General features: G+C 44.1%; 1 protein-coding gene and 2 non-coding genes across 5 annotated transcripts in view; 1 reads left to right on the top strand and 2 right to left on the bottom strand.

The window, feature by feature from the left end:
* The window catches only part of NUP85 (nucleoporin 85), a 70,587-nt gene that overhangs the window by 10,739 nt on the left and 45,480 nt on the right, over positions 1-14,368 (bottom strand). For all 3 annotated transcript variants that reach the window (XM_042915959.1, XM_042915958.1, XM_042915960.1), the window contains 8 exons: positions 12,101-12,171; positions 11,523-11,566; positions 10,441-10,510; positions 9,150-9,271; positions 4,448-4,582; positions 4,220-4,342; positions 3,888-4,019; positions 3,130-3,236 (listed from right to left, as the gene is read on the bottom strand). In XM_042915959.1, coding sequence (XP_042771893.1) covers positions 3,130-3,236; positions 3,888-4,019; positions 4,220-4,342; positions 4,448-4,582; positions 9,150-9,271; positions 10,441-10,510; positions 11,523-11,566; positions 12,101-12,171 — 804 coding nt within the window. The remainder of the gene's footprint in view (positions 1-3,129; positions 3,237-3,887; positions 4,020-4,219; positions 4,343-4,447; positions 4,583-9,149; positions 9,272-10,440; positions 10,511-11,522; positions 11,567-12,100; positions 12,172-14,368) is intronic.
* On the bottom strand, positions 4,962-5,046 carry TRNAR-UCG. Its single transcript has one exon. It is a non-coding gene; the product is annotated as a tRNA-Arg (tRNA).
* Positions 13,863-13,968, top strand: LOC122207419. The gene has a single exon (XR_006196840.1). It is a non-coding gene; the product is annotated as a U6 spliceosomal RNA (small nuclear RNA).

Below are 14,368 nucleotides of genomic sequence, written 5' to 3'. Positions count from 1 at the left end.
CATGCCCTAGTCTGGCAGCCCTCAAGCATCTCCCAAAGGGATACAGCAGCCTCCAAGGCCACAGGGCAGCAACCACTGAAGGCAGGGTGCTAATGACACTGCTCGAGTGACCAAGACAGGATGGAGTGTTGAACAAGGCCGCCATACCCTCCCTGCAAAGCCAGACAAGTCTCAACAACAGATTTTGGAGCTCACACACAAATGATGGAGAATTCCCAAGGCAACCTCTACACAAACCAAGCAAACAGCCTCATTGTTCAAAAATGTTCGAGGAAGACTCAACAGCTCTGGAGTGGCCTCTGCTAGAAAAGAGAAAATTGTGGAGCTGGGAAGACCAGCCATGCCGAAGGCCCCACCCAGAGGAAACAAGTGTAACTCTCCACGGGACTGTTTGCCCTGCACTGGGCCACTGTTGCCCCCTTACCCCAACTCCTGTATCTTGTTTTGGCACCTCTGCAGCAACCACTACCTAACTGAGCTCTGGCGGCTGTGGACCTTCTTCTGTAAATGGTGCGTGAGGGTCTGCACACCGCCATAATCTGCAGCCAAAGTTATGGGCCGGGACAAAGTTCTAGCAAGAAGATTCTAGATTAGGTAAACATTAAACTGGACCTCTTCTTAATTTTTGAAGGAAGACCTGTTTCCTTCTAGTTCAATATTGTGACAGGACTTTAAGGGCACAAAGCTGCCGTCCCGCCTAGCTCCCAGTGAAGTACATGCCAGCTCCCTGTTTCCTTTTGCCAGGTAGCAAGGAACCGGCTTTTAGAGGAAGCTGTAAGCCAGAGAGGAGGAAATGAGTACTTGGAGGATTCCCAACTTCTCCTTCTGGCTGTGGGGATGATAGGCTGACATGCAGCTCTCCAGCAAGGGCTGATGAACTATGGCCTCTGAGGGCCTTTATGCTCCACTTCGGCACCCTTCACTGCCCTTTGTGCCTCTTAGGGTCTGGCTAACATGGGGATCATCGAATACTCATTTAGAAATCTCCTTTTTAGCACCTTTAGAAAGGATTCCCTTCATTCCCCTTTGCAGGGTAGTCATGAACCCAGTTGACGTCATACCCAAAGAAAGCGGCGAGACTTGCCTACATCACCAGCCCACTGGCCCAACACCAGACGTTCCCCACTTTCCCAGGAACCAAGCTTGGGTCTGACTGGTACAAACCAAGAGAAACCAAGTGTTCGTAAAATGCCAAATCCAATCCTTCCCCATCCAGGAGGGCACATTCCTAAAGCTCTACTACTCTCTCTAAAGGTACTTCAGCCTTTCCTCCAGTTTCTGGGATGAGGTTTCAAGACTTGCATTATGGTGCCTCTTTCAGAACAGAGTAGGAAGTAGCTCCCGGATCAGAAAAACCCAAGCTCCAGGGGCGCCTGGGTGGTTCAGTTGGTTGAGTGTCCGACTTTGGCTCAGGTCTTGATCTCGCAGTTTGTGGGTTCAAGCCCCAAGTCAGGCTCTCTGATGACAGGTCAGAACCTGGAGCCTGCTTCGGATTCTGTATCTCACTCTCTCTGCCCCTCCCCCACTCACACTCAGTCTCAAAAAGAAAAAAAAAAAATGTTAAAAAAATTTTTTAGAAAAACCCACACTCCAAAGTTTATAGCAAACAGAAATACTTTAGACTCTTTCCTGCTTGCCAGGAGAGAGAGGTGCTCAGACTGAGGGGCTGAGAGCCTGATCCCTATGTGTGAGTGGGAGGAGGGTGATGCCATTTTCTGGGGCATTCATGAAAGCCACTCCTCTTCTCTGGCATTCCCCTTTTTCTTCTACTGTCACTGCAAAGAACAGGGTGTTTTCCCTTTTCATTATCCTTCCTCCTGGTTCTGTTCAAATCTGATTTGTTCCTAAAAATTCAGATGTGGTTTATGAAGGAAGCCTTAATGGAAATAACCCAATACTATAACAGACAGTATATTTGGGAATGCCTATTACTCCGAATTATAGGCTGAGGCAATGACAAAGCCAAATAATGACACGTGTGTGCCTTTGTAAGTGATTCTCACTAACGGTTCCGTGCAGATGCCCCTCATCAGCTGGATTCTGTGAGTCACCTTCCAGCTCCAACTACAGGTCTGTGAAAAGGATATAGACATAAAACTCGGTTTTCTTTCTCCAAATCTAGCACCATTTTCTTCAAGCCCTGGTTCTCTTTTCGCTCCAACAGGAGCATAGCAGGAAAGGATCCCTTCCCACTGCCCAGATCTATTAAAAGTTATCCAGTCGAGATCAGTGAATTTGATAGTTGAGCAAGGTCATCTGCTGTAGTTCCCAACTCTCTCCCTTCCGGGAGTCTTCAATTCAATACCCACTTGTCCAGGATGCACAAGAAGGGAATATAAATTGTGTCTGACTTCCTATGTATGGAAACTCCTAGTAAGCTTTACCTGTGATTCATTATGTCTGATACTCCTTTTCCAGCCTTGCTGAAGGTTCAATGCGACGACAAGATACCCTTTTGAGGAGAGGGGTGGTGTAGAATCCCTGCTCTAAACAGACTCAACCAGCAGTTTGCTGGGGTGGTAGCCCTTGGCTCACTAGAGAGGGAAACTAATGAGAAGTACTGTCCCTTAAGGTGGTATGCATATCCATCAGGTTCCAAGAAATAAGTCTGCTGGCTTTTTATGGATTTTAAATACCAAAGTAATTTACTGCAATGTTGTTCAAGTAAACATCCCTGAAATGAAAACTGCTGTAAATACAGTAGCCCCCAAGCCTTAGGAAGGTCCCCAAGCTTGTCCAGAGAGAAGCCAGGATCTACCTACATGTGGCCTAGGAGAAGAGCATGTCTGTGGGAAGAAAGTTAAGACACCAGTGAGAAGGAACAAGACATTCTAAAAAAGGATGGTGGAGGGGCGCCTGGGTGGCTCATCGGTTAAGTGTCTGATTCACAGTTCTTGAGTTCCAGCCCTGCATCGGGATCTGCACTGATAGTGCGGAGCCTGCTTAGGATTCTCTCTCCCTCCCTCTCCCCTGCTTTCCTGTGCACATGTGCACTTGCGCATGGTCTGTCAAAGTAAAATGAAACTTAAAAAAAGAATGGTAGTGATGGCTGCACAACACTGGGAATACACTTAATGCCGCTGAACTGCACACCTCAAGACAGAATGGTGGGGGTGTAGCAGGTCCTACCTGCACTCCTTGATCACTTGGTGGATGTCAAACTCAAAGGCCGCCATCAAGATGTTGTCCAGGGGTTCTGGGCTGCTCTCTCCTCCCAGAAACAGGTCAAGGCTGGACTGTGGAAAGGTGGTGACCAACTCAATTCCCAGATGTAAGCAGAGACTCAAGGGGGCAGGTAGGGCTTCTGTGTAGGGAACCCTGGAGAAGGATGATGGGTCCCTCAAAAAGGGCCAAAGTAGGGGATGCTGAGCTAGCTCAGTTGGAAGACCATGCAACTCTTCACCTCTGGGGTCATGCTTTGAGCCCCATGTTGGGGACAGATGACTTAAAAAATAAAGAGGGGCACCTGGATGGCTCAGTTGGTTGAACATTCAACTCTTGATTTTGGTTCAGGTCACGATGTCAGGGTCTTGGAATTGAGCCCTGCGTTGGCCCCTGCACTGAGCGTGGAGCCTGCTTAAGATTCTCTCTCTCCCTCTGCCCCTACCCTGCTCACGCATACATGCCGTCTCTTGCTCAATTAATTGATTGAGGCTGGCTGGCTCAGTCAGAAGAGCACGCAACTCTTGATCTCTGAGGTCATGAGTCTGAGCCCCAAGTTGGATGTAGAGATTACTAAAGAAAGATAAACTTAAAAAAAAGGGGGTGCAAAAGGAAAGACCTTTCCTGTTCTCCAGGGAGGTTCAACTCAAAGAGGCCACACACTGAAAATGACCTACCCCCATGATTCCTACTCCCTCCTCCCACTCCTTAAAGCTCAGGCTCACCTGGGCATAGAAGTGCAGGTCAATGGGTTTTACTGTGGGATGAGAGTACAGGAGCCGGGTCACTAGGAAATGATACCAGTTATTCAGAAGTTCCTTTTGCTCCAACAAGGCAGCTTCATCTCCCAGCATGATCTAAGGAGAGAGACATTTTCCTTTAGTTCCAGGGGCAACTTTTCTATTAACTCTCCTAATCTCAAGTAGAGCATATGGTCTGAAAGCTCTCTCCTTCATGGCAGAGATGATGGACAGCCCTGTCCATCATGTTCCTGCTATTGCTGCACTGGAACCACAGCTCCAACTTGGACCCCAACCTGAACTTCCTTCCCACACACCTTGCAGAGAGACTCCAGGTGAGGACTGGAGGCGAACGTGCCATCCTGGAGATGACGCTCACATTCCTCATGCCAGTGCTGCCACTTCAGCTCCAGCTCTGTCAGCGTCTGGGTGTTTCCAGGCTAAGGGGAAAGACACAGTGAGATGCCATTGCCACAGAAACCCCTTGTGCTTAGTGAACGAACCCGTATCTCATGGCCCAACAGAGCAGGTCTGCTCCCACATACACTGAGAACGGGCATTGTCCTCATCAGGTCCCCCAGAATTCGGCACATGCCCGCAGAGGTGGGGCTGACGTCGGCTTCTTTGGAGAGCATCTGCCGGGCCTCATCCAGCCGGCCCTGTAGCACCAAGATGGTCACCTGGGAGGACATCAAGAACATAAGCATTCGAGTAAGGCCTGGAAGTCAGTCTCCTCGATCCACATTTTAACTTCCTACATTGGGGGAGTATGATGGTTCCTTTCCTCCAGAGGTAATCTAGCTCATCTAGTCTCATGGTTTTAACCTAAACCATACTTTTCAAACCGCATGTTGTAACCCATCACAGATTGCAACCAACATACTTTTATATATTATATATTTTATTGTTTATTTTATATCTTAAAAAAAAATTTTTTTTTTTAATCTTTATTCATTTTTGAGAGAGAGACAGAAAGACAGAGCATGGGCAGGGGAGGAACAGATAGAGAGGGAGACACAGAATCTGAAGCAGGCTCCAGGCTCCGAGCTGTCAGCACAGAGCCCAACGCGGGGCTCGAACCCACGAACCGTGAGAACATGACCTGAGCCGAAGTCAGATGCTCAACCAACTGAGCCACCCAGGCGCCCCCTTTTTTTAATTTTTAAACAATATTTATTTTATATCTTATATTTATTTAATTTTTATTTTTCGAGAGGGCACAAGTGAGCGAGGGACAGAAATAGAGAGCGAGAAGCAGGGATCGAACTCACAAAATGTGAGATCATGACCAGAACCAAAGTCAGAGGCTTAATTGACTGAGCCATCCAGGCACCACTGCAACCAACATTTTAAAAATAAATGATGGGGCGGGGGGGGCACCTGGGTGGCTCAGTAGGTTAAGCACCCAACTCTTGATTTTGGCTCAGGTTATGATCTCGTGGTTCATGGGAATCAAGCTCCGCGACAGGATCCGCTCTGACAGTGCAGAGCCTGCTTGGGATTCTCTTTCTTTCCCTCTCTCTCTGCCCCCTCCCCTGTCCCTGCTATCTCTCAAAATAAATAAACTTTGAAGAAAAAAAAAAAATGAAAAAATGAAATAAGGGCGCCTAGCTGGCTCAGTCAGTAGAGCATGTGATTCTTGATCTTGGAGTCACGAGTTCAAGACCCACGTTAGACGTAGAATTTACTTAATGAATAAAACAGAAAATGGCAGAGTATAAATAAGATTGATTCATAAATTTCAGTTCAAATAGATGCACAGATGCATACACTCAATATAGTCAATCCTGTTTATTCATAGATTTCATGTTTCTGAATTTGCCTCCTTGTAACCCCCAAATCATCATATGATGTACTTTCACCATTACTTGTGGACATGTGTAGAATGGCAAAAAATTTGAGTCACTTGATATGCACATTTGCAGCTGAGGTTAAATAGGTGGTGCTCTACCTTCTTGTATCAACTCACACTAAACAAGTATCTTTTCCAGGATCTATTTAGTACCACTTTTTTTGTATATTTTTTTCAGTCTTTTTTTTTTTTAAGTTTATTTATTTTGAAAGAGAGAGAGTGTGAGTGCGGGAGGGGCAGAGAGAGAGAGAGAGAGAGAGAGAGAGAGAGAATCCTAAGCAGGCTCTGTGCTGGGAGCGCAGAGCCCAATGTGGGGCTCGAACTCATGAACCATAGTAAGATCATGACCTGAGCAGAAACCAAGAGTTGGATGCTTAACGACTGAGCCACCCAGGCTCCCCTGTATGTCTGTGCTTTTTCCTGAGCCCCTGAGCATAGTGCTGAAGTGCTATACAGTGTTTTAATTTTTTTTTATTTTATTTTTTTAATTTTTTTTAACGTTTATTTATTTTTGAGACAGAGCATGAATGGGGGAGGGGCAGAGAGAGGGAGACACAGAATCGGAAACAGGCTCCAGGCTCCGAGCTGTCAGCACAGAGCCCGACACGGGGCTCGAACTCGCGGACTGCGAGATCGTGACCTGAGTCGAAGTCCGACGCTGAACCGACTGAGCCACCCAGGCGCCCCTATACAGTGTTAAGTGCTAATGAAGGCCGATAGGGAGAAAATACATGTCAGATAAGCTTCATTCAGGCATGCATTACAAGGGTTTTAGCCATGAGTTCAATGTTAAGGAGTCAGTGATATATATTAAAATTTTCTTTTAATGTCCACTTATTTTTGAGAGACAGAGTGCAAGCGGGTGAGGGTCAGAGAGAGGGAGACACAGCAGGCTCCAGGCTCTGAGCTGTCAGCACAGAGCCTCACGCAGGGCTCGAACCCACAAACTGTGAGATCGTGACCTGAGCCGAAGTTGAACGCTAAACCGACTGAGCCACCTAGGCACCCCAGGAATCAATAATATATATTTAATAAGGTATCTTTAAACAAAAACATATATAACACAAGGTTACATACTGATCAGCTGACAAAAACATGATCAGAGGCCAGAAGAACCCTGTATTACAGTAATCAGTAATACAATGTTCGAGGCAACTTTACAGACCCCAACCATTATGAATAATGACAATCAACAGTAATATACACACAAGTATATATATAAAACATACATAGTAACATTCTCCCTTACTAAGTCATGCTGAAAAAAGCCAAGGATATATAGGCTGACGAATCCCCAATTTCTCTAACCTGGACTACCTTCTCTGGATTCCAGACTTGTATATCTTACAGCCTTAGTCAGTGTCTCCACTTGGATTTTATAGGCATCTTAAACATAGCATGTCTAAAAGTAAACACCCAGATGCCTCCAACTCACCAACCTGATCGTCCTACCTTCTCTTCTTACACACACACACACACGCACGCACATCCAATCTATTAGCAAATCTCACCAACTGTATCTAAGCTGCACCAGAATCTAATCAATTCTCACGACCTCCTCTGCTCAGCTCCTACACTTGTCCAAGTTCCCAACATCTTTGCCTGGTTTAGTACCATAGCTTCTAGACTGGTCTCTGCTTCTGCCCTTGCTCCGTCCTCAGTAGGGCAGCCAGAGAGCCTTGAAAACCTACATCAGATCATGGTGTACCTTTGCTCAGCTCTCCAAAGCCCCCCTCACCCCACCTGACTCCAAGGTAAAACAGGAGCTCTGTGTCTATCAACCAGCTTACACACATTTATGTGCTTTAATTTCCTCATTACATGATCTTAAACACGATCTGATCACTATCCCTGTTGCACAGAAGAAACTAACGGCAGTTAAATAACTCATTCAAGACCCCACAGCTAGTTAGAGGCAGAACTGGGATGCTAACCCAGGCAGTTTGGCACCACAGACCATGTTCTTACCACTCTGCTCTACAGCCTCTCTTAAAGCTAAAGTCCTAGGACAGTCCAGGGGGCCCTATGATCCGACCCTTTGGCTCTCTGCCCCTACCTCCCCAACTCCAGCTCTTGCTCCCTCTGCTCCTCGTCCCACTGTGCCTCCGGGTCAGAGCGCTGGCAGGTCTCACTGCCCGCAATGCTCTTTCCCCTCCTTTGGCCCAGCGCCCCTCCTCCCAGATCACCTCATGAGGGTGGCCTTCCCGGACTCCCCTGCTCTCCATACCACTGGGCTTCACTGTGAGGCAGGCTACATCTTTTACTTGTTTCTGTATTTATTTTCTGTCTCCCCACCCAAGATGTAAGACTCAGAAGAGCAGGAATCTTTGCCCACTTTGGTCATAGTTGTTTCCCCCAGTGCCGTGCAAACGGGAGTGCTTGATAAATATTCAGTGAATGAATCAGAGACTCAAAATCTGGGCCCAAGATTTCCTGTCTCAAAGGCAACAATTCTTTACCTGAATTCCGTATTTTATAAGTAAATCAACCTTCCATTATTCAGGTCAACTGCAATCTTCTCCCCAGGCCCTCCCAAATGGGTCACAAGTCAGGAAAGGTAAATGGAAAAAAGCATTGCTTTCATAGGCACAGAATACATACATACGTACGTACGTACGTACGTACGTACATACACACACACAACACCAAGAGACATGCTGACCTCCTTCACGGTTGTTGTTTTTTTTAAGTTTTTATTTATCTTGAGAGAGAGAGAAAGTGTGAGTGGGTGAGAGGCAGAGATAGAGAAGAGAGAGAATTCCAAGCAGGCTCTGTATTGTCAGTGCAGAGCCCAATATGGAGCTCGAACTCACGAACCACGAGATCATGACCTGAGCCAAAGTTGGACACTTAACCAACTGAGCCTCCCAGGCGCCCCTGAGACCTGTTGACTTCCAAACTGATAATCCAAAATGACTTCAGGATCATCAATCTTTAATAGCTGTACGGACCTATAATTTACACACCACCAACATTCACCTATTTAAGTAGTAAGTTTACAGAGTTGTGCACCATCATTACAATCCAGTTTTATAACATTTCTATCACCTCAAAACCCCTCATGCTTATTTACATTAAGCTCCCACCCCCAGCCCCTATCAATCAGTTTTGTATTACCCCATCTTTTCTTCTCTTCCTTAGATTCACAAAGAAACTAAATTTCCCTGCTCACCAGAAAGCCTACAAAGCATTACTTTTTTTCACATGACAACTTAGTTCTAAACTCTTCTGTGGATCAGGGAAGCAAAGATCTAAGAGCATCTCCATAATCACAGACCCAAAAGCCAGTCTGAGTGTGAGCAGGCTCAGCAGGCAACCCTCAGGCCTGCCTATGAGTACTGGGAAAACACTGTGAGGTGAAAGTCAGGAAGGCCCAACCTGCATGAGGTCCTTACCAAGTTCCAGAAGCTCTCATGCTTGCTTGGATTCTCACTGCCCAGGACATCTGCCAACAAACTGTCCACCTCACATACATGCAGTCGGACCCAGTCAAGGAGGTGGAGGAGGAGAGGGCCGGCTAGGAGGAAAGACTCTTGTCACACACAAACCTCAGCTTCATCTGTAGCAAATTCCACTTTCCCACAGTACGGACAGAAAGTATAGGGCAGAGAAGAGAACTATGGAGAAGTGGTTTATCCCTCGCAGGTGGGCACACATATGGTCCTGAATAAAGGACTGGGCTGACAAATGGACCTTTAGGAATACTTCCTCTGAGCCAGGCAGCTCCACCTTTCACTGAATCTTTGATAGGGCTGAATCTCACCACTTGCACCACCCCCAATTCTTCACAACGATGCAGTGTGCAATGGCCAGGTAAGGAACAGCCACTTAGGGACTGGTACTGATTAGGTGCTAGGTAAGCAACAATGATAGAAACACAGCAACAGCCCTCAAGATATACTGGAGGAAGTAAACATAGAAACAACTAATTTTCATTTCAAGTTGCTCAGGACTTTAGCAGGAATAGGAGTAAAAAGCTAGGACTACAGAGATTACTAACACTCATTTATGGGTAACAGCAAACATAAACTATCAAGAGATACAAAAAAAAAAAAAAAAAAAAAGCCTGCAGCACCTCCACAGAGAGCAAGGATACCGTACCGCCCACAATTTCGTTCAAGAACATGCAATAATTCAGAATGGACAGTTCACGTGTAGTGCTGCCCCTGCCCCAATCACTGGTGACAGAATTCTCCAAGTGATTTTGCCTCCCACCATATAATCCCTCACATCCTTAAGTTTCTCTTTCTTTTAAATTTTTCAACAACAGGCCTTTATTATTTCACACTTCTGGAGGCCAGAAGTCTGAGATCAAGGAGTAAGCAGAGTTGGCTCCTTCTGAGCCTAGGAGGGAGAACCCATTCCATGCCCCTCCCCTGACTTCTCCTAAAACTTTCATAAGCTCGACCAGTCCACAACAAAAATACTGACCACCCCTGTCATACAGCAGTTTAACATGTTTTACTGGTGTTTTTCAGGGGCCACCAGCCTAACATTTTAGGTTTTCAGGAGGCATTTTCTAAGAGGTGACAAAACGGCAGGCTTCTTTGGGTGTTACGTACAACTTTCTGATGGTTACATTGATGGAGAGTGATGAAAAGAGCATTCTGGGCAATTAAACTCTCATCATGACATGCAGGAAAGGTAGACACCTTTGATGTTGGGAAGGGATGATTCCATGCTCACCTGGGGCTACTTCAATAAAAAGAATCTCACAAAGATTCCAAATAAGCTCCATTGCTGACAAAATGGAGACCTAAGGAAGAAACGGAGACAAGGTTGTAACTGAAAACATTCCTGATATTTGCTCTCAGAGCAAAGGAATGAAGCACATGATGGTCATTCATTATTAACCCAACATTTACTGAATATTCCTATGGAAATCCCACAGGATTTCCCACAGGGAATTCAGTGAGAGAATTTTAGGGGATGGTAGGCAGACTAACATTTTTTTTTTTTAATAGTTCTCATTTTAGTTTAATGTGCGTTATAGAAAAATATAATTAGCCCATCATGCCCACAGTCTTGATGAATATTAGGATTTAGAAAGAGGCTCTGAGTAAAATGGAAGATGATTTTTAGAAAAATTTATTCAGTAAATAATATTAAGAGTTCTATAGATATACCAAAAATCATGAAGGTGGTATTCAAGGGACTAAAGTTTAAGAAAGTCTATTAAAAAGCAAACCTAATATAAAACCCAAAAATAAGTCAGGTATGGACCCTGCCCTAGGAAATATTCAGTCCCCTTCCCCACCATCCTTTCATACAAAAACACAGACGACCTTATTCAGAGAAAATAAATGCTTTGCTGCACCAATCCCTACTCACTACTGAGCTTGAACACTATCAAGATTCTACCAAAGAAAGAGAATTCTTTCAGCCATCTTCCAGCTCCAACAAAATAAACAACTCAGTAAAAATGCTGGGTCATGAGCTGAGTCCAATTTATAAAAATAAGCAGTGGTTCCAAAAGCTCAGTTCACTACCTCAGGTGACACAATGTGGTTAGGACTGATATTTCCCCATAAGAATTGTAAATTCATACAAGTACTTATCAGGCACACCCTTGTGTTCCAATGCATTATGCCTTGAAGGGGGCACCAAGAAGTTCAAGATGATCCTTACCACCCCCAAGGAGTTGCCTGTCTACCTGGTAAGAAGAAAGACTTGTACATAACAATGACTGCAAAGCCACCCCAGGTGGGTGCTGAGGATGCAGAAGGACAGAACGGTGCCAGGACAACAAAGGCAGGCGGCCCCCCTACCTGGCTGCTGAACTGGCGACCACTGGCTGGATCTTTAGCAGCAACTAACAAAACACAAAACATTTTGAAGTAAGCAATGAAACTTTTAGTCTCATAGTTATAGCTTCATATAAAAGGTTCTTTGCTTGTGCCTATTTCCTCTAATGACTACCAATTTTCACTGTAAGTTTTTAAAAAGTGCTTCATATCTCTTTGTTGCAGATCAATGATTTGCAAACCCAATGCCCTTAAGTTACAAGCAACACTTTCAACTGCAACAGAACAGAGACCATCATGTTATAAAAGACTTTACTCAGCACCCAGAAATCACATGGCTCTCAAGGTTATGGTGACTTTAAACTGTGAAAGTAAAAGAACTGGGAATATGATTTTCAAAGATCTTTAATTTGGTCGTTAGTCTCACACCTGTCAACTCAATATGTTCTAACTTGAAAAACGTACTCAAGACGATTGCCAAAATATTAGGTTACGTAAGACGGGAAAGTAAGATTTTTGAACTGTAAAGTCAAATAGACTTTACCTTGCAGCATTGACAAACATTTCAATTACTGTAACATGTACACACACAAAATCCTTACTTGCAGCCTGGTGCATTTCCTCCATACAGGCTCTTATGACTGATCGGTAGTTCTTACTCACTCGGACCAATCTACAAAAATGAAATGACATACAACAGGAACATGGAGCATCTTTTTTTTTTTTTTTTTTTTTTAATTTTTTTTGACGTTTATTTATTTTTGAGACAGAGAGAGACAGAGCATGAACAGGGGAGGGTCAGAGAGAGGGAGACACAGAATCTGAAACAGGCTCCAGGCTCTGAGCTGTCAGCACAGAGCCCGACGCGGGGCTCGAACTCACGGACCGCAAGATCGTGACCTGAGCCGAAGTCGGACGCTTAACCGACTGAGCCACCCAGGTGCCCAACATGGAGCATCTTGTAGTGACAAAAAGCAAGAAAGTCTGCAATAGAAGATAAGAGCTTGCTCAAATACAGGAGCCAACCTGAAGGAGTTCCTAACGGCCTAAGCTGGAACAACTTTAGCATCAAAATAAGTAACATATAAGATAACCCATTGAGTACAAAAAATATCCCAGAGGGGCGCCTGGGTGGTTCAGTCAGTTAGGTGTCCGATTTCAGCTCAGGTCATGATCTTGCAGTCTGGGAGTTTGAGCCCCGCGTTGAGCTCTGTGCTGACAGCTCAGAGCCTGGAGCCTGCTTCAGATTCTATTTCCATCTCTCTCTGCCCCTCCCCTGCTTTCACTGTGTCTCTCTCTCAAAAATAAAATAAAAACATAAAAAAAAATTTTTAAATAAATAAATATCCCCGAATCCATAGTGATATTAATTGTTGCAAATGAGATCTACTGATAGACACTAAAAATAATGGTTGAAAATTTAAAGAGAAATAGAATTTGCATAATCTCAAAGTTTCTCCTCCAAATACCCATTAGTTACAAAGGAAAGATGGTAATTTTACAGTGGAGAAACCCAGTAGAAACCACATTAACCAAGTGATGAAGGTCAATAAACTCAGTAATAAAACTTCAACATGATAAACCCCATAATATGACGTACTGAAGACACACCATACCAGTTCTGTGGTATTCTTACTAAAAATGCATTATCTCAAAAACGATACATAACCTTTGTCCAATCATGAGAAAACAGACAAACCCAAATGGAGGGACAGCACCATAATAACTGGCCAATATTTTTCAAAAGTGTCAAAGTCATAAAGAAGACTATGGGAAAAAAGTTAAATGCAACCTCAGTCACAGAAGAGAAAAAAAGGACATTAGGGTAAAAACTGGTGAAATTCAAATGAAGTCTTTAAGCATACTGCATTGATGTTTAAGTTTCCTGGTTTAAGTGACAGTAATATGGTAACATATAGATATTAACATTATAAAGCTAGATGAAGGATATGCAGTAATCCATTATTCTTGTACCTTTTCTGTAAGTCCAAAATTACTTCAAGATAAAGTCTTTTTAAAAAAGGAAGTGACAAGGCACCTGGGTGGCTCATTCGGTTAAGCTCAGGTCATGATCTCATGGTTAATGAGATCCAGCCCCACATTGGGCTCTATACTGACAGCACCAAGCCTGCTTAGGATTCTCTCTCTCCCTCTCTCTGCCCTTCCTGTGAGCACACATGCACGCACGCTCTTTCAAAATAAATAAATAAACATTAAAAAAAAAAGAAAGAAAATGACAAAACATAACAAACATCCACAAGAAAGTAACTGGTTTAGTTACCAAGATGCAGTCCTTAGCAACAAAAACAGTTCTAGAAGAAGAGCCTAAAGACCACCTATTCGTTCCATTTAAAAATGAACAGCATGCTTACTTCAGTAGCACATATACTAATATTGGAACACTATAGAGAAGACTGGCATGGCCCCTGAGCAAGGATGACTTTCAAATCTGTAAGTGTTCCATATATTTTTTTAGAACATATAGAATTGTTAAATCACTATATTGCACACCTGAAAATAACATAACACTGTATGTTAATTATCCTGGAATTAAATCAAAAAAGAATAGCAACATTCTGCATATGACCTACAACAAGACTGGCAGGAGGTAAAGCAATCTGCACGTATTCCCTCACCCAATCCTCACTACCCTACATCCCCTTTCACTGCCAAGATTCAGGTCCAGATAAATAATTCAGCCAAAAAAATAAGGTGATATGCTAACCCCAATACACAGAACAGGAGCTATCACCCCACCATTAGGATGGCATTCATTCATTCATTCAACATTTTATTTTATTTATTTATTTTTTTTAACGTTTATTTATTTTTGAGACAGAGAGAGACAGAGCATGAACAGGGGAGGGGCA

This window comes from Panthera leo, chromosome E1 (assembly GCF_018350215.1).
Source record: "Panthera leo isolate Ple1 chromosome E1, P.leo_Ple1_pat1.1, whole genome shotgun sequence".
Lineage (NCBI taxonomy): Eukaryota > Metazoa > Chordata > Mammalia > Carnivora > Felidae > Panthera > Panthera leo.
The sequence above is the reverse complement of the archived record's forward strand: the minus strand, read 5'-3'. Positions and strand labels throughout refer to the sequence as shown.